Source organism: Oenanthe melanoleuca, chromosome 6 (assembly GCF_029582105.1).
Source record: "Oenanthe melanoleuca isolate GR-GAL-2019-014 chromosome 6, OMel1.0, whole genome shotgun sequence".
NCBI lineage: Eukaryota > Metazoa > Chordata > Aves > Passeriformes > Muscicapidae > Oenanthe > Oenanthe melanoleuca.
In genome coordinates, this window is record NC_079340.1 from 2,295,834 (window position 1) to 2,314,943 (window position 19,110).

At 50.8% G+C, this 19,110-nt stretch overlaps 1 protein-coding gene across 2 annotated transcripts in view; it reads left to right on the top strand.

The window, feature by feature from the left end:
* Window positions 1–424: 424 nt before the first annotated feature.
* Window positions 425–19,110, top strand: part of PAPSS2 (3'-phosphoadenosine 5'-phosphosulfate synthase 2) — a 28,803-nt gene continuing 10,117 nt past the window's right edge. Inside the window, exons 1-6 of one of the 2 annotated variants that reach the window (XM_056495532.1) lie at window positions 425–520; window positions 14,017–14,122; window positions 16,208–16,443; window positions 17,861–17,999; window positions 18,269–18,387; window positions 18,506–18,619. In XM_056495532.1, the coding sequence (XP_056351507.1) occupies window positions 500–520; window positions 14,017–14,122; window positions 16,208–16,443; window positions 17,861–17,999; window positions 18,269–18,387; window positions 18,506–18,619 (735 nt within the window). In that variant the 5' untranslated portion in view covers window positions 425–499. The remainder of the gene's footprint in view (window positions 521–14,016; window positions 14,123–16,207; window positions 16,444–17,860; window positions 18,000–18,268; window positions 18,388–18,505; window positions 18,620–19,110) is intronic. The other variant, XM_056495533.1, reaches the window with a different exon arrangement.

Genomic DNA, 19,110 nt, shown 5'->3' on the forward strand with positions numbered 1-19,110 from the left:
TCCAGCAGTGGAAATCTGAGGATTTTGGGCAAAGCTGTCAGTCACGGGATTTCTCTTCCCCTCACCTGCTGCTCTTTTCTGGGAGGTTCTTCTGCGTTTCTTTTCAACTTTTTTGGTATTTTGGCCAAACCCTCAGGGTCCGACCTCCAGCACTGCTTGGTTTTAAACATTTTTATCATCATCATCCTCGGGAGGTGCTTTTCCTCCCAGCAGTGTCGTGCGGGCTGCTGTTCCTCCTCCCTCTCCTCGAGCCGGGCCGTGGCAGGAGAGCCCCGAGCGCTTCATTCTGGGGCACTTCCATCGGGAGTGCCGTGGCGCTCCTTCGGGGGGCTGGGGCGGCGCCCCCCGGCCCGCAGCGCCCTGCCCGGTTCCCCCGGGGGCCGGACCGGAGGAGGCGGCGGCGGGGGCGGGCGCAGGGCGAGAGGGGCCGGCCCAGGGCCGCGCTACGTGTCCCGCAGCCCTTATAGCCCCGGCCCGCCGGGCCCGCCGCCGCAGCACCATGTCGGGCCAGGAGAACACGGTAAGGGACGCGCCGGGGAGCGGGGCCGGGCGGATCCCGCTGGCTCTGCTGCGCTGGGATCCCCGGGCAGCGGCAGCGGGGCGCTTCGGGAGTTCCCCAGCCCATTCCTCCATCGCTCGGGATGGCAGCGGGGCGCTCCAGGAGTTCGCCAGCCCATCCCTTCCCTCCTCGGGGATGGCAGCGGGGCGCTCCGGGCGCTCGCCAGCCCAAACCTCCATCACTCGGGCCGGCGGTGATGGCAGCGGGGCGCTCCAGGAGTTCCCCAGCCCGTCCCTCCATCGCTCGGGCTGGCAGCGGGGCGCTCCAGGAGTTCCCCAGCCCGTCCCTCCATCGCTCGGGGATGGCAGCGGGGCGCTCCGGGAGCTCGCCAGCCCGTCCCTCCATCTCTCGGGCTGGCAGCGGGGCGCTTCGGGAGTTCCCCAGCCCGTCCCTCCATCGCTCGGGATGGCAGCGGGGCGCTCCGGGAGCTCGCCAGCCCGTCCCTCCATCGCTCGGGATGGCAGCGGGGCGCTCCGGGAGTTCCCCAGCCCGTCCCTCCATCTCTCGGGATGGCAGCGGGGCGCTCCGGGAGCTCGCCAGCCCGTCCCTCCATCGCTCGGTCCATCATTCAGTGCGCGCATCCCCCGCTCCGCATCCCGCGCCTGTCCCGCTGTGCCGACATCCACGGGTCCCCTCCAGGATCGTGCCTCGCTCGTGGCTTTTTGTGTGTCCCCTGCCCCGGTCCCAGGCGGGGGAAGGAGTTGGTGAGGCGGTCACCGCCGCCGTCAGGTTCCCAGCATCGCTGCACAGCCAGCGCTGTAGAAAGCGCACGGCAAAGCGAAGTAATCGCAGTTCAGTGAGAAATTAAAATTGCAAATCACAGCCGCAGCCAGACATCGCGTTCCGCTTGCCAGCTGCCCTCCCCTGCTCCTTGGATCTGGGATGGGAGCTCTGGGTCCCTCTGGCTGTGCGGACGTTTTCCAGGTTTTAAATCAGAACCAGAAGAAATCTTGACGTAAGTCTTTCGGGCTGCTTTTTGCTGGTTGATTTGGAGTTTTCTCTAAAGTTCGCCATAAACTTTTCCGATGGATTTGGTGCATTCTGGACACAGTGGTAATCTGTCCGGGGAGGAATGCACCCAAAACCACACGGAACAAAGCGCGCCTGTGCGGCGGGGTGTTCTTGGAAACGCAAAAACCTGTGGTTTAGGGATTATTTCAGGCAGGGGAGGTGCGAGCCGTGAGCTGTGTATGGGAGTTCTGTTTATTGCTGTGACAGGAGAGAGGCATTACTGAACTTCCAGAATAATCCCTCTCCTTTGCCTCCACCCTGGGCTGGAAAAATGACCTTTATAAGCGAGTTTGCGGCTGACCTTTGTGCCGTGGCTGTCAAAACAGATGCTATCAGCTTGACAGCTGTAGGCGGATCTTTGTGCGCTTATCCGCCAGGTATCTGATGGAGTGAGAAAAGGCGTGATTTCGCCAATTACGAGAGGTTTGGGGAGTGATGGCGAAACGGTGATGTCCCATTAGTGATCTTCCTGTCCCTTGCCAGGAAGATGCGGCTGCACGGAGCGTAAAGGAAGTTCTCTCCCCGAACTGCAACCTCAGCAGTTTCTTGGTTTCAGCCATCTCCAGTTTATATCAAAAGCGTGGATAAGGAATTTCACTTTGTTCAGGGTCCTTCGACCTTTTTTTGTGCCCGCAGACAATTTGTTGTGATGCCTTTTGTAGCTGTAACAGCCAAAGGTGTTCCATTTAAAAAGGAAGACACAATAATTTATCCTGTTGAGATCCCTATTGATACAGCAGTAGGATCATCCTTCTGTTGCCCCTTCTTACTCCCCATTCTTCATTCTCCCAGTGACACGAATCCTTATTTCTCCTAAAAATCCCTGTTGCTACTAAAACCTCAGTTTTATCACAGTTTCATGATGTGGGCTGTGCATTAATCTTTGTCCCACAGACCAGGTTTTGTGAGGCTGGATGTTACCAGCTGAAGGGATGTCAGAGCTGGGTTTTGCAGGTGATGTTGATCAGCTGTCACATTTTGGAAAGGCACAGCAGTGCCAGCTGTTGTGAGATGGACCACTGTGTTATTTGACATTGCTCCTCATTTTGCAGATTGGATAACTGGAAGCCCGGGATTTAAATCCTAAGTTCATCTTGAATGCTCTCTGGAGTTTGAAGAAAAAAATTATTATTTTTTTTTAATCTGCATGTGTTGTTATTATAAATGAGCATGGCACCTCAATTCTGCCTTGTGTGAAGACCAGAGTCTTGGTGTGCAGGAATCTCTTTGGCTGGTTAATGTGGAAACGCTTTATGCTCACTTCACTTCTGCTCCTGCCACTGCAAGAGCTATGAAGTCCTCTACGTGCCAGGCACTGCCCTCCTGTTCCCAGCCCTCCCTGACAGAAAGCCTTTATTTCTGGCCAGGTTCAGGACTGACTTTTTGGTCAGAAGAACAGTCTGTGTCCATGACCTTAAAGCCTCAATGTCCCTCACAGAGCCCTCCTGTGTGCCTGAGTGGCAAACCCCGCTCTCAGGAGCCAGCACACCGTGAAGGGAGCAGTGAGGGAGGTGCAGCTGCCCTTGTTCATTGTGTGGGCTCTTGCACAGCGTGGCTTTCAGGGCTGAGGGGTTCTTTGAGCTCTGTGGAACGAGCAGCTCGTTCCCCCCGCACCTGCGGCGCCGCCGGAATTTCCGCAGCCTGTGCCCTGTGCTGGGCGGCTTTTCCTGCAGGGCAGGGGGACACAGATGCTGCACTGTGCTCCAGGGAAGCTTTCCATCAGCCCAGAGTCACCTGGCAGGGTGACTGCCTGCGTGGCTGTGTGTCCCCAGGGCTGTGTGGAGAGTGCAGCTCAGCACATCCCATGGGATGGAGGCGTTGGGAGCCCTGCTCCCGGCCAGTTGAAGTTTCTCTTCACCTTGCAGGTGCTTGGGGAGAATGAGAGCCCACTCCTGAAACTGCCTTTTCCAGGGGAAGAGTTTCAGCTTTGTCACCTGCCTGGTGTCACAGCAGCATCTCCAGGAATCTGGCTGGTGTGGCATCCCTGGCTTGCAGCTGTAACTTCTGCTAGCTCACTTGTGTTTGTGTAGGGCTTATGTGCAAATGATGTGGGCTTATTTAAATTTATTTAAAGAGGAGCAACAAACCCACAAGATCAGATGTCAACCCTGAGGAAAGAGGCTTAGTTTCTTTGCCTATAAACTACTCCCATGTCAAAAAAACCAGAGCTGCAGGGCAGAGTTCAGATGGACTGAGTGATACCCCAGGCGAAGCAGAAACATCTCCATCAATTTAATTGCCAAGCAACATGAAAGAAAAAGCTTATTAAAGCACCCAAAGCGTGCATTCATCTCCTCTCACACTTACTCTTAATTGTTGCCTTGATCATAAGGAGCAAAACAACTTGAAAGATGTTTATTTTCAAAGCAGCTCTGAGTAGCTCATTGCAGTGACACTGCTTAGGGGACAGGGCAGCAAAGCCCTGATTTCAGGGAATTAACGTGGCTTGCTCTGCATTGAGTCTCTCAAGAAAGTGAGTTTTCTAAAAGCCATGTTTTATCCAGCGAGTCACAAGCTGCTTGTCCTTACAGCATGATTTATTCTGTGGAACACAGTGCCCAGCTCGTTGCCCCGTGACATCCAAAGGTGATTGTTTTCAGCTGCTCATCACACGCTTGGGATTTCTCGGTTTATTTCCTGTTAGTTTCTTTGCTTTATATCTCTTTCCTTTGGAGACCGTGGAAAGCTGAGGTGATTAACTTTTGTTGCTTTATTAATGATAACTTTCTCCCCTTTTCTCCCAATTTTTTCTGAAGCCCTTTGCTATTAGAAACTTCCCTTTCCAGTCTCTTGCCCCAGCATTGCTGTTTCATTCACCTGGGCTGCCAGTGTGCCAGACCAGTGTTTAACAACCACACTCAGCTCCTTAAGAGCAGGCAGGTTCAATTTGAGGGATTTCAGGGAAGAAAAGCCAGGAAAAGTTGCAGGTTCCTAAATATGAATGCCTTCTCCTTTCCATGCTTGAGCCCTCCAGGGGTTGGGGAACTAAATAACCATCTTGGTGTGGTCTGAGCACTTCTGCTGGTGGTGGTGGTGGTTGGAGTGGTGCCGCCATCCAGGGGGATGGCCAAGGCATCAAAACCCAGCTCTAGCTCCTGCAGCTCTGAGAGAGAGCACTGGAGTCAGCATATTCCTTCCTGTCCTGCTGCTGGACTCCAGATAAACACAGGCTGCAGCCTCCTCTGGTTTTCAGGCTGCACACACCGAGGCACAGCCAGCCACGAGTCCCTGCCAAAACCCCTAACACAGGTGTAGGTTTCCATCCCTGCCCCTGCAAGAGCATTTAGTCAATCAGCAAGTGATGCTGAAGGCTCCACACCAGCCAGGCATGTGCACTGCAGCTGCAGCTTAGACTCAGGCCACGGAGATTTTGTTTTGCTGGAGGGTTTTCAAGACAAACACTGGCATATTTGCTTTTTTATTTTATTTTAACTGGGCTGATGTTGATCCTGGAGGGTGCCTTTAGAAATGAGAAGCCCTTGCCTATCTGAAAGCAGGTGTTTTAGATAAACTTACAGCTCTATGTGCCCCCAAAAGATAAGAGACACACAGGGCCTGTGTGAGTGCTTGAACCTGTGCTTTGGTCACACTGCTCATACACTTTGCTTCCCCAAAACCCATTAAGAAAAAGGCTGTGTAATTCAGGTTGCCATTTATGAATTTGCTGTTATCATGAGCAGGGTGTCACAGCTGAAGGGAGTGAGAAATAGCTCCTTAATGGTTTCACAGCTTAATCATTTCCAAGTGAAAATTTACACAGAGTGTATCATTAACAAAAGGAGGGATGCAAAAAAAGCCCTGGGTGTGCGTCATGCCACGGGATGCTGGGAAGTTGGGATTTGCCTGTGGGGCTGGTAGTTCCTTGCTAGCACTGCCTCCTGTCCCTCCCAGAGTGGTCTTTGCTCCTTTGCTCACAGCCTGGCTCGGTTACAGCTCCATGTGTCAAAAGCTTTGTCTGCTGAGTGGGTGCCAAAGTGTGTTCAGAGAGCAGAGCTTGAGGAAGGAGTTGTTTTACACAGATTTGATTTTATTTTCTGTTAGCTGCAGCACTCTGTGGGTTGTTGAGAAGAGCTTTTTCTGTGCTTTGCTGGCAAACAACAGTCTGCACCTACATTTCCAAGGCTTTCTGACCTGGAGGTCTTTGTGGCCTCTCTGGCAGAACAAAATGTTTTCTTCGATATCAAACTGTGTTTTAGCTTCCCATTGTGGTGCAAAAAGTGTGGTTGGGCTGGAGGTCATTTTTCATCCCTGCCCAGCCCTTCTGATGGGAAGATCATTAGGTTGTGTTGCCAGTGAGCGTGGGAAGAGGGGGAAAAATTCCTTTTAGAGGAGGGGTTTTTTTAGAGGGCTGCTATGGGGGTCTGAGCTAGGCACCTGCCATGGCTGGGGCAGCTCATTGCATCTCTGGAAAGCTGATCTGAGACCCTGGGGATGGATGTGAGAGGTGTCAAGCCCCTGAAGTCCAGGGGAGCTGCTCTTCAAATGTAAATCATTTTTATGTCTTATATACTGTCGGAGCTGAAGTTTCCATCTGCTGTTGGTCTTATTCTCTACTTGCCTTCTGTGGTTGTAAAACTGGGGGTGATGCCACCCTCTGAGAGATGCTGGGAGTTTGCATGAATGTGTGAGGGACCAATTAACAATAATCTCCAAGGAAAAGGTGGAACTGTCCTTGGACCAGCCTTTTAGCAGAGTGGAATGACTAAGGGCTGTGCCTACACCTGCTTTAGGGAGGGGTGGGGAAATGCTGAGCAGCCACTCACTCAGGAAGAGTCCAACATCCTTGGTGCTGACTTAGGCCAGGGTTTAGGTAACCCTGTGTGCACCCACACATGGAAATCCCCTCTTGGAGCTTGTAGGGTTCAGGAAAATTCATCCTCCTGGTGTCCTCAACTTGGACTTGTCTCCCACAGCTGGTTTTGTGGAGCAGCACATTCAGTGGTACAGCAGTGGAAACAGCCCTGTGTTCACCCAGCAGGAATTCTGTGGCAGGGGCTGAGGAGGTGCTGAGTGAGGGAAGATCTGGCTTTGTCCATCCAGCAGCTGAGAGTGGGAGCCTGGAGAGAGTTTAAGGCTGGGACACCAGTGCATTGTCCCCCTTTCCACTGGTTTACAGCCTGAGATACCAGAGGCTGTGCCTTTCCTCTTGATAGTCCTTGATGAACTTTCCTTCCATGAATTCTTCATAAGGATTTTTCCAGCCTAGTGAACTTTTGGCCCGCCAGACAAAATTCCCCCATTTAACTGTGTCCTGTGTGGTGCTTCTGGCTGAGCTCCCCTGCTCTCCTTCCTGCTGCTGCTTTTGCACTTTGGAAACCCTAAAGGAGCTGCTGAGGTGGAGAGAGGTGTCCCATGATCTGCTGGTGACCATTGACCCCTGCAGAGTCAGGCAGGGAGAGGAGCAGTGTGGCCATGGCACTGAGAGCCCCCAGCCCCCAGCCTGTCACCAGGCTGCCACCAGGTCCTGCAGAGGAGAAGCCTCACAGAATAATGAGTTCATTTACACAGTCACAGAATCATTGAAAATCCCTCCCAGCCCATGGAGCCCAAGCTGTGCCCAGTGCCCACCTTGTCCCCAGCCCAGAGCCCTGAGTGCCACCTCCAGCCCTTCCTTGGACACCTCCAGGGATGGGCACTCCAAAGCTCCCTGGGCAGCCCCTGCCAAGGCCTGAGCACCCTTTCCATGCAGAAATTCCTCCTGCTGTCCAAGCTGAGCCTCCCCTGGCACAGCTTGAGGCCGTTTCCCCTTGTCCTGTCCCTGTTCCCTGGCAGCACAGCCCGACCCCCCCTGGCTGTCCCCTCCTGTCAGGGAGTTGTGCAGAGCCACAAGGTCCCCCTGAGCCTCCTTTTCTCCAGGCTGAGCCCCTTTCCCAGCTCTGTTCCCTTCCCTGGTATCAGAGATAGATGTATTTTAAAACCTGATGAAGCTGCTTGAGACACAGACCCTCTGTAACTCCCCCTCCTTATGAAACCACTGCAGCTTCTCTAAAGACAGAGGATTTCTTTCCTTATGCTGGGCATGGTAAAAAGGGGTGCCTTATCCCCATATCATTGAGAACTGTTTTCAGGTTTAGGGTGCCTGTCCTGCCACAGCAGGAGGCAGGGCATGTACAGTGCCATATTTACCATGGAGAACCACAGCCCACTAATTAAATTCCTGAATCTCATATTCGGAGGTGGGGGGGAAATTATTTACAATTCTACCTGGAAATCTTTTTGATACTGAAGTTAATGTGTAGTCAGAATCTGTACCTTTGCCCTTCTCCTCTCCTCCCTGCAATGTGACTGACTGATACTCAATTTCCCCTTTCCATAACTGGATCTTTTTCTCCAGGAGAAGGTAGAAAAGAGGGGCTGTGTGTTCTGGGTGGCTTTGCTGGCAGACATCAAACCAAGGCAGCTCTTCTGCAATGTCAAACCCATTGTTTGCAAAAGGAGCAGGGGCCCAACTGCTCAGGCAGGCTCATCTGGGGGAGATCATTTAGCAGAACTGCTCTGAAAATTAAACACTGGGCAACCACGGAGGGGTTTCATGTTTAAATTGTTGTTTTTGTCAGTGCCTGACAAAACGCTTTGTTTGTTAAATATTTGTTGCCCCTGCAGCTGTCCCTTGAGATTTCAGGAATGAAGATTGGGAGATTGTTTTTATAACATCTGTCCTGGCCTTACAAGTTTATCCCAAAAATGCAGGCACTCAGGATGAGTCACTGGCTTTTCTGCATCGAGGAAATTAGAGTAGTGATGTCACCTCATTCCAAGATAAGGGAACGCCTTAGCTGGGAGCCTTCAGATTCCAGTACCAACTGCTGATTTGGACTCACAGTATAGAAATCAATGATTTTGTTGATTTTCTTCTCTCTTTTTTTTTTTTTTTTTTTTTTTTTTTGTGTGCCAGTGTTGTATAAAACTTGATTGTGACAATCCATATGAATTCATGCCAAGAGAAAAATATTTGAGCTGCCATCAGCAAATAAGGTCTTGCTAAGAGCTCAGAAATTCTTGTGACTTAAGAAAACACAGCTTGAAAATCTGGTGTGTTTAGCAGGGTTTGGCAGCTCCAGCTGTCTGTCTGCAGGCTGAAAGGCTGCTTGTTTTGGGGCACTGGGATGGCTCTGCTGCTCTCCTTGAGGTTTTCTGTGTTCCTGGCAGGGCCCCGGGGGTGAGTGCCAAGGAGAGACTGAGTGTGCTGGGCTTTATTCAGAGCATGGGGTGGAGAAAAGAACCCCAGCCCAGCATCCTGCTCAGGACAGGGAGTGCTGGCAGCCCCTCAGCCTCAGCAGGGCTTTGTTGGCATGGCAGTGTCACTGCTCAGCTCAGTCTGGAAAGGAAACACAGTTTTCCTGGGATTCCTGCTCACCTCCAGGTGCTGGGAAAGGAGACTCATCCCTGTGGGTGGCACAGCAGGGACAGCAGCATGGGAGCAGGGAGGTGGGCAGTACAAAAGATGCTTGCAAGGTGCCACTTCCCCACCTGGGCTTGCATCCTGAGGGGTTAAACAGGCAAAATTTCCAGATTAACTCTGCCTTGCTGGGGTTTTTCTCTTGGGAAAGAATGGGGCTGTGTTTAAAGCATTTTCTGCCTTAGTGCAGTAAATGAATATTTGGGGAAAGTCCATGGGTTTTGGGTTACAAGAGCTAAGCTAGGATGTAAGAGATGCCAAGGTTTCTCCATTGTTCTTCAATATGATTGTAATCAAATCTTTGCTTCCACAGACAAAATCCCCCTTTTTCCTCTCTTCTTCCTTTTCTTTGGAGTATCAGTTTTGCTCTTTTTCAGCAAATGACTCTTTTACAGGAGGTTTTCCCCCTTGGTTGCCCATGGATACATGGATTCATCAGGGCAGCTCTGGTAGAAGAAAATGATTTTTTAAGAAAACTTTGATGAATAATTTTTATACATCAAATGCAACTGGTAGGAATAAATATTTTTAGTTTTGGTTTGTTGGGTTTTTTTGGGTTTTTTTTTCAGTATGCTGGCAAGAATTGGGAGAGTTTTTTTTAATGATAGGGTAGCTCAGTCTCCTGAGGCTTAGGGAAGTGTTTGACTGCAAACTCAGAATCACAGAATCTCCTGGGCTGGAAGGGACCCACAAGGATCATCAAGCCCAATTCCTGACCCTGCACAGGACATTGCAATAACCCCTCCATGTCCTTGATCCCACTGCTTGCCTGTGCAAGGCAAGTGAAGGCTTGCTTGATGATTCTATAATTTTAAAAGCCCATTCTACCATTTGCAAATAGGATCAGCTGAAAACATTTGGAAAGCCTCTATTTTTATTTTGATCTAATTTTTCCTTCCTGGAGACATGTCCAGGCTGCGGTACCAAAATAGGGTGTGTGTGAAACGCTTGACTGGAAAAAAAATGAATCATATTCCTGGTGCTGTGAGCTTGCCCTATAAATAAAAAGGCAGCTGGGGGAGTCCTGACCCTGCCCTGGCTGTTGGGTCAGGGTTTCCCCAGGGCTCTGAGTGCTGCCAGCTGGATGCTGGTCCTGCTGCTGAGCGAGCCGGACGTGTGAGTGACGTGTGCTCGGTGTGATCCCGATTTCGGGAGTGAGTCCCTCTCTGGAGCAGGATGCTGCTGCAGCCTGCCACGAGCTGTGGCTCCTGGACAGCTTCCAGATCCATGCCTGTGCCAGCTGCAGCAGGCAGGGGTGAATTGAGGGCAGTGTAAGGACACAGCTCGGACCTGATGGGCCACCACGATGGCTTCGTGGCTCTCGGGTGCCCCATCTCCTGCAGCATCAGCACCTTCCTGGGTGGCTGAGCCTGAGGGTGTTGTGTGCACTCAGGGGATCTCCCTAATGGCCTGCTCAGCTCCCATCTGTCCTTCATCTCCACCCCTCAGCTGTGGAACGTGGTGCTTGCAGTTGGTTCTTGCCATGCTCCCACTTGTGATGCTCCCAGGGAGGTGCTGGTGGAAGAACTGGGGATGTGGAGGCAGGAGGAGGTGCTGCCCTAAGGACCAGAGTTTATACTTGAATTCCTAGTGGGAGATGCCAAAACATCTGTTCAACTTGTTGGGACAACCCTAAACCCAAAGGGGCCACAGAGCTGGGGAGGGATTCTGATGAGGAGCAGCTGAGGGAGCTGGGGAAGGGGCTGGAGCCCCAGGAGAGGCTGAGGGAGCTGGAAAGGGGCTCAGCCTGGAGAAAAGGAGGCTCAGGGGGACCTTGTGGCTCTGCACAACTCCCTGACAGGAGGGGACAGCCAGGGGGGGTCGGGCTGTGCTGCCAGGGAACAGGGACAGGATGAGAGAAAACAGGCCCAAGTTGTGCCAGGGGAGGCTTAGACTGGATATTAGGAAACTTTTTCATGGAAAGGGTTGTAGAACATTGGAATGAGCTGCTCAGGGAAGTGGTGAAATCACCATCTCTGGAACTGTTCCAAAAACATGTGGATGTGGCCTTTGAGGACATGGTTTAGTGGTGGTGCTGGGTTGATGGTTGGACTTGATGATCTTGAAGGTATTTTCCAACCTTAGCACCTCTATAAGCCCATGATTATAAATGTTTCTTGTCTGGTGCATTTTCTACTAAAAGTGCAGTGGTTCTGCTCCCAACAAACACCAGTGATGTCTGGGAGAGCCCTGCACACCACGTGCTTGTAACTGCCAGATGAGAAGAGAAGATGCTCCCTGATAAGATCTCCTTGAGTAGTCACACATAATTTATGTGGGCAAGCACAGCTATTCCCTTCCAAGGCCAATAACTTCAGGAGGAGCTGAGGTCACTCTTTTGGACGCTATGAATTGAGCAATGGTGGCTCTCAGAGCAGAGGACTGATGGTTCCTGACCTCCAGCAAGACTCCCCTATCTCAGAGGCCACATCTCATTGTTCAGGAGGATCAGTCAGGAAAAACTTCCTGCCTCTGGCTGCAGCCTGCTTGCACACAGCAGGGCAGCATCTTGTCCCACCAGGGTGGTGATGGAAAGCTTCTTCCCTTTGGAAACCAAGCCAAGAGACCCTTGGCAGGCAGCTCAGTCAAGCCTGATCTTGGCATCTCTGTGTCCATGGAAGGGTTCAGGAGGAGGGGAAACCAAAAGCAGAGTTGGGATTTGGTTTCTTGGTCCTCTGCAGCCTCAGTCCAAGGTTTGGAGCAACGTGTTTGTTTTTTTTTCTCATTTCCTGGATGAGGTAAGGCAGGGTGGGCTGAGCACTGAGCTCATCCAGACAGGGCCAAACAGCAGATTTCCAAGGGATGGGGAGAGCGTGGCCATGTCATCTTGAACCATCTGTCTGGCAGGGAGTGCACAGCCCTTCTTTGGATATGATGCTGGGACATTTAGTGCCTTGTTTGGGCTGAATTATAAATCAGAAGCTCCTCTCCCAAATCTCATTTCCTTGACCCAGATTATTCCAAGACTTACCAGTGTCCTAAATTGTCCCTGCTTTAGGGCCCAACATCCAGCTGTCAGTGTTGTGATGATAATTGGATTGTCTACTTAAATGTGTTTGATTTGCAGTGACAGGGTTAAAAACCTGAGAATCAAATCAGTAGGACAGCCCTGAATAAACCCCATCCACTGCTTCTCTCTGCCTCCCAACCATCTTGCAGGATATATGCTCTTCCTAGGCAAAATCTCTCCAGGATTTGCCATTAATGATCAGTTTTCCTGGTGCCTTCACTCTCTTCCACCACCCTTCTGGCTTCCCAAACCATTCCTAGCTGGTGGATGATGAGGTGGGAAGTTGGTCTTTCCCACTGAAGAGCCCATTCCCAGCTAAGCAAGCTCCCAGCCCAGCCATCCCATTGCTCAGGGCTGGGAAGAGTTTCCTGGGAAGTTTATGAGCAGAGCAGGAAAATCTGAGGGATTTGGGACCATCTGGAGCTCCCAGCAGGTGGGAGATGTGTGACAGTGCTGCTGAATTGCAAAAATGCCCTCAGTGGTGCTTTCCCAAGCTCCCAAAGGTGCCAGTGTGCAAAATAACAGCTCTGAGATGCTCACACAGCACAGATTTATGGCACAGCAACCTGTACTTAGAACAATCTCCTTACATCAGCTGTGCAGGAATGTGCCAGATCCTGCATCTTCCCGAGGTATGGATGTTATCGTGGCTCATCTCCTGTGAGACACAGCCTGAACTCCTGGGAATGGGAGAAAATTAATCCATGGTGGTGCTGTCTTGCCTTTGCCAGCTCAAAATGTTCAAACTTTTGACAATCCCTTGCAAAAAAACCCCACAAAAAGCAACAGAGTGGAAAAACCACAGAAACCAAGTCATGAGCTATTTATCCTTTATTCTCTGAGTCACAGGATGTGTAGCATTCACTTGCCTTTTCAGGGGCAGGTATAGAGATGTCTTGGGTTTTTTATAGAAGCACAGACTGGTTTGTGTTGGAAGGGATCTTAAAGCCCATCTGATCCCACCCCTGCCATGGCAGGGACACCTTCCACTGTCCCAGGCTGCTCCAAGCCCCATCCAGCCTGGCCTGGGACACTGCCAGGGATCCAGGGGCAGCCACAGCTGCTCTGGGCATCACTCCCCAACCTTACAGGGAAGGATTTCTTCTGTATGACTAATCTAAATTTCCCCTCTTTCAGTCTGAACCCATTCTGCTTGTCCTGTCACTCTGATGAACAGTCCCTTTCCAGCTTCCCCATTGACTCCCTAATTTACTGGAAAGTTCTTGAGGTCTCCATGCACCCTTCTCCTCTTTCTGGATATGTATTCAGGATATATTCATATCCTTGTTCCCTCCTTGTTCTTTCCCTTGTGTACCTCAGTTGGGAACATCATCCTCACAACTAACAAGTACTTGTGGCTATTTCATGTGGGACATTCCTTGTAGAGGTGCTGTTGCTGGAGCTGCAGGGCACAGCCAGGCTGTTCCACCCTCAGCCCTGCAGAGGCTCTGGGGTCAGCAAGGCCAGGGAACCACCAGAATTAGGAAACACCAGAATTCAGGCCTCTGGCTCAGCGTTGTGCTGGTGCCCTGTTTGCTTGGGAATGCACATGGACACATCAGGGGTTGTTTCCTCTGCCTCCCATCCCATCCAGCTTGGCTCTGCTCCTGCCCAAGTGCAGTTCTTGTGTTACCCAGCCAGTAAATTAGCACCTGAAGTGGCTCTTGTTTTGCAAGCCTGATTAAAGTGATAGGTGAGTCTGTCTGTGTTTGAAGCTGTTGAGAAGGGAAGGAGGGTGTCTCTGCCTGCCTGCAAGGGGGGTCAGTCACCTGGCAGTGCTCCTGCAGCAAAGCCAGTCACCTTCTCCCTTCTCCCTGCTGGCATGAAGGCATCACCACCAGAAACACCCTAGCAGGGGCAGAGAGCCTCCAAAAAACGAGTCTGTGCTGCTGAGACACCGAAGCACCAGAGTGTTCACCAAGCTGGCTAGTTAATGAATTTTCATTTCTCTCCCATCTGTTTGTCCCAGCAGAGATTTCCTTTTGCACTGACAGCACAAAGGTAACAGAAGTGCTTTGCTCTGCTCTGTTTTCCCAGGGATCCACCAACGTGGTTTACCAAGCCCACCATGTCAGCAGGACTAAGAGAGGACAAGTTGTCGGCACCAGGGGAGGATTCCGAGGCTGCACGGTCTGGCTCACAGGTATTTTTGTCTGGGTGTGAAAGTGAGGCCTCACCTGTGAAACTCCATGAGTGTGGCTGGCAGGTGGGGATTTGGGATCTGCAGGAAACATCAGCGTTCCCTGCGAGCCGGGAATTGCAAAACATCCCCACGTGGGAATCGCAGCGAGATGTTCTCCCTGGCAGCTGCTGCCCATAACTAATGTCTTTATGGATTTCCCAGCTGCTATCAGGTTCCTTTGAACATGTCAGAGGCCCTCAGGGTAGCACTTGTTGTTCCCAAGTGTGTAGCTGAGGAAGCCTTGGCTCAAATCCAGCCAGTCTTTGGCAGGGGAAGGTACCCAGGGTTGTCCAAAACGCGGATGTTTTCATTCAGGAGTTGTGGGAAGTTTATTGGGACATGTAGGTCTGCTCTGTTTGAGGCAGCACAAGGCAGTCACCTTGTCTGGAGAATAAACACTCCCAGCCACAGAGTCACACTGGAAGCAATCCCTTGCATTTGTTTTGTCACCCTTCTCTTCTGCCTTGAAGTATAAACTCGTTGTTTGGGGATTAGGGGCTGCCAAACGTGACAATTGCATTTCTCATTTCTAATATTTAGACAAGTCTGTCTTTTTCCAGTTGTCCAGTTGTTCCTTTGCTTGTTAAATATTGGCATTTTCTTTGGCTGCTGGAGGGTGTTGAAGGACGTGCTTGGAAGGATTTGTAAAGCCATTCTGATTTGCCTTCCTGTCACCTTAAGTTGTAGGTGCTGGATAAAAGCACATTTCTGTTCTGTTCTCCTCAGTTTTGAAAGTGGCTAATCTGCTTTTCTACAGCTTCTGAAGCCAAATGCCCTACTCAAGGCAATTTCCTTCCTTTTTTTGAGTATTACTTAAAGGTTGTGTGTCTGAAAGGTTTGACCTGGCTTGGCTGATTATTATTCTTTGAAATACACACCTGGAGAAGGAACCTTTGCTGCTGGAGCCTGTCCCACTCCACTTGGTTGCAGCAAGAGCCTCTTCTTGGGTTCAGAATGGGAGAGCAGTTGCTCTTGACAGCAGGAGCAGGGGGAGGAAGAGGAAGATGCAGAGAGACCTGGAGGAAGCAGCATCCTTTCAAACCTGCCCTGCTTCCTGGAGCCCACACGTCCCAGCACGAGGGGCACTGCTGGGTTGGACCCCTCCAGAGGTTGAGCTGTGGGTGCTTTTCTCACGACATTAATGCCACCCCTTCAATAGTAAGGGTTGAAAAGGGCTCTGTGAAGGATGAATCCAGCTTCCTTTAGGAAAGAATCAAGTAGGGAACTTTGGGCAGAAGGAGTTTGGCCACAGGTGTCACAGCTGTGCTCTCGTTTTCATTCTCTTGACCCAACCCTGACCCCTCGCTTTCCTGCTGTCCTGGTTGGAAGGACAGGTGTCTGCCAATAAAGGCAGAAACTTCTCTTTGAAATGGAGAATGTAAACCCCCTCCTTCCTAATTATTGTAATTTTGAAATTAAGGGGCTCTCAGGGAAAGATATGGGAATTAGGAATAACAGTTCTTTACTAGGAAAATTAAAATAGAAATGCAGTATTACACAAAACAATCCCAAAACACTGCCAGAGTCAGAATCCAAGCTGACACCCGTCAGTCAGTCAGGGTGTTGGCACAGTCCCATTCAATGGTGGCTGCATCCTCCTGCAGTGGCAGATGTGGTTCAGCTGGAGCAGTGCTCCTGCAGAAGGTGCAGTTTCCTCTGAAGCTCCAGGGATGATGTGGAAAGGTCTGGCTTTCCTCTGGAACCCAGTGGAAAGATGGATAACTTGCTGTCCAAAATCTCAGTTTTTATCTGGGTAGGAAAGGCTTGGCTGCTCCCCTGGCTGGAGCATCTCCCAGTGGGATGATGGAATTTTATCAGTCATGCAGTGGGACTGAATGGGCCAGCAGCAGATGATATCTTCCTGGAGGGAGGATGGGCTGTGGGAAAGATAAAGATGATTGCCCCAGCTGGTTTAAAGATGGCCCATGAGCAGATAATATGTGCCAGGAGATCAGGGTCACTGCCCCACCCACTTCAGCAGATGGTGACAGAATTCACATTTCTGTCACATCCTGTATTGCAACCCAAGACACTTGCCTCCCCCAGGCCTTTCTGGAGCTGGCAAGACAACCATTGGCTTTGCTCTGGAAGAGTACCTGGTGGCTCATGGCATCCCGTGCTACTCCCTGGACGGTGACAACGTCCGGCACGGCCTGAACAAGAACCTGGGCTTCTCGGCACAGGACCGCGAGGAGAACATCCGGCGCATCGCCGAGGTGGCGCGGCTCTTCGCCGACGCGGGGCTCGTCTGCATCACCAGCTTCATCTCCCCCTTCACAAAGGTATGCTCTGGAGGGCCCCAGAGATCATCCTGCTCTCTTCTCAGCTTCTCACATGATGATCTATGGAGAGGGTTTCTGTGCTGGTTTGAAGGACAGGTGTCTGCCAATAAAGGCAGGAGCTTCTCTTGGAAATGGAGAATGTAAACCCCCTCCCTCCAAATTATTATAATTTTGAAATTAAGCGGCTCTCATGCAAAAATATGGGAATTAGGAATAACAGTTCTTTACTCAGAAAATTAAAATAGAAATGCAGCATTACAAAGAACAATCCCAACCCTGCCAGAGTCAGAATCCAAGCTGACACCCGTCAGTCAGTCAGGGTGTTGGCACAGTCCCATTCAATGGTGGCTGCATCCTCCTGCAGTGGCAGATGTGGTTCAGCTGCAGCAGTGCTCCTGGAGAAGGTGCAGTTTCCTCTGAAGCTCCAGGGATGATGTGGAAAGGTCTGGCTTTCCTCTGGAATCCAGTGGAAAGATGGATAACTTGCTGTCCAAAATCTCAGTTTTTATCTGGGTAGGAAAGGCTTGGCTCCTCCCCTGGCTGGAGCATCTCCCAGTGGGATGATGTAATTTTATCAGTCACACAGTGGGACTGAATGGGCCAGCAGCAGGTGATATCTTCCTGGAGGGAGGATGGGCTGTGGGAAAGATAAAGATGATTGCCCCAGCTGGTTTAAAGATGGCCCATTAGCAGATAGTACGTGCCATGGAGATAAGGAATCACTGTCCCACCCAGCTTCAACAGATGGTGACAGAACACACATTTCTGTCACATCCTGTACTGCAACCCAGGACAGTTTCCTAAACCCATCATCGGATGCTCCGTAGGACACGCAACCGCGCACAATCAGTGTTTGGAGGCCAGTGACCTCGCTGGATAAATAAATTCAGTGTTGCAAACTGAAGAATAGCTAAGAGGAGTTTAAGATCTCCCTGCCATTAACTCCTCAGAGGCAGACAAGAGTCACAGCAGCAGCAGTCTGTCCTAGAGCTGTCACTGCTCTTCTGGAAGGAGATTTGACTGCGATTTTCGCTTCCGTAGCTGCTGTTATCAGGCCGGTGCAAGCAGTTCCTTTTTTTGTAGGATCAAGAAATCTCTAAGTTTGGAAAAGACCTCTAAGATCATCAGGTCTGACTGTTTTGACATAGGGCAGATAATTATTCACAATCTAAAATTCTGCTGTCCTACCTAACGAAAAGATCTTGAGGTTTTACGTGGGAAAAAATGAAAACAGATCAAAGTTGTAGATTTTTGCCATTTTTTTTAAAAGTATCTTTAAAGAACAGGAGGGAAGTGAGATGAAAAACCCTTATTAGAATTAGTGAACATTTAATAAACCTACAAGAGAGATTAATTTACCTGTGTCAGGGAGGCTTTTTTGCTGCCATTCAGATTTTTCCCATCTTTCTTCTAACAGGATCGTCGAAACGCACGGAAAATTCATGAGGCAGCTGGACTTCCTTTCTTTGAAATCTTTGTAGATGCTCCTCTAAATATTTGTGAAAGCAGAGATGTGAAGGGCCTGTACAAAAAGGCAAGAGCTGGAGAGATCAAAGGTATGGAGGAGTGAGATCTTATTTTGCCTTTTTTTGCTTTCCAAAGCTTTGGATGCCTTGTCCTGGCAGTGCCACACATAGGAGTGGGTGTCTAAAGGCCCTTTGTAGTGCACAGGAGGATCCTGTTCCCCTAATCTTACTGTCACACATCACTGGTTGTACCCAGCATGGTTGAATGCCTCCCCCCTCATTGTTTGTACAGTATTCTTGGCTCTGAGGCACTGATTATCCTATTAAATAAATTTAATTTGGGGGTTAATTGTCCGTAGGGTTCACGGGGATTGACTCAGAGTATGAGAAACCCGAAGCTCCTGAGCTGGTGCTGAAAACAAACATTGCCTCAGTGTCTGAGTGCATCCAGCAGGTCGTGGAGCTCCTGCAAGCACAGGTGGGTCACTTCTGTGTCACTGTCCCTGGCAGCTTTGGAACCCTGCAGTGGGACATTGCCTTTTTGGTGTGCTGTGAAAACCAGCCTGTTACAAGTGCTGCCTGTCTCTGTCTTCCAGAACATTGTACCCCAAGGCTCAGTCAAGGATGTTCTGGAGCTGTTTGTGCCTGAGGATAAACTCAGCAGTGTCCGGGCCGAGGCAGAGAAGCTGCCAGCACTGGAGATCACTAAGGTATTGTCACACACAGGTTCTGACACTATTTAGCTGCTCCAAGGGTGGAAGCTTCCAGGAGGATGTTGCCAGAGGGGCCTGTGCTCCTCTGATGGCCCTGACCTCTTGTGGCTGTGGTTTATGGCAAGCTGAGGTGGGATCCTGACCCTCAGCCATTTTCTGCCGTGCCTCTACCCTGTGCTGCAGGGTGTCAGTCTCCTCTGCTGTGTCCATACAGCCCCACAAGTTCCAGCTGACAGAGGCCAGGGTTAGATGGGATATTGGGAGGCACAGGGTGCCCAGAGCAGCTGTGGCTGCCCCTGGATCCCTGGCAGTGCCCAAGGCCAGGCTGGATGGGGCTTGGAGCAGCCTGGGATAGTGGGAGGTGTCCCTGCCCATGGCACTGGATGGGCTTTAAAATCCCTTCCAACCCAAACCATTCTGGGATTCCAAGCTGTGCTGTGAAGGTGTGTGAATCTGGCTTAAAAAGCCCTGAGCTACATCCCCCATGC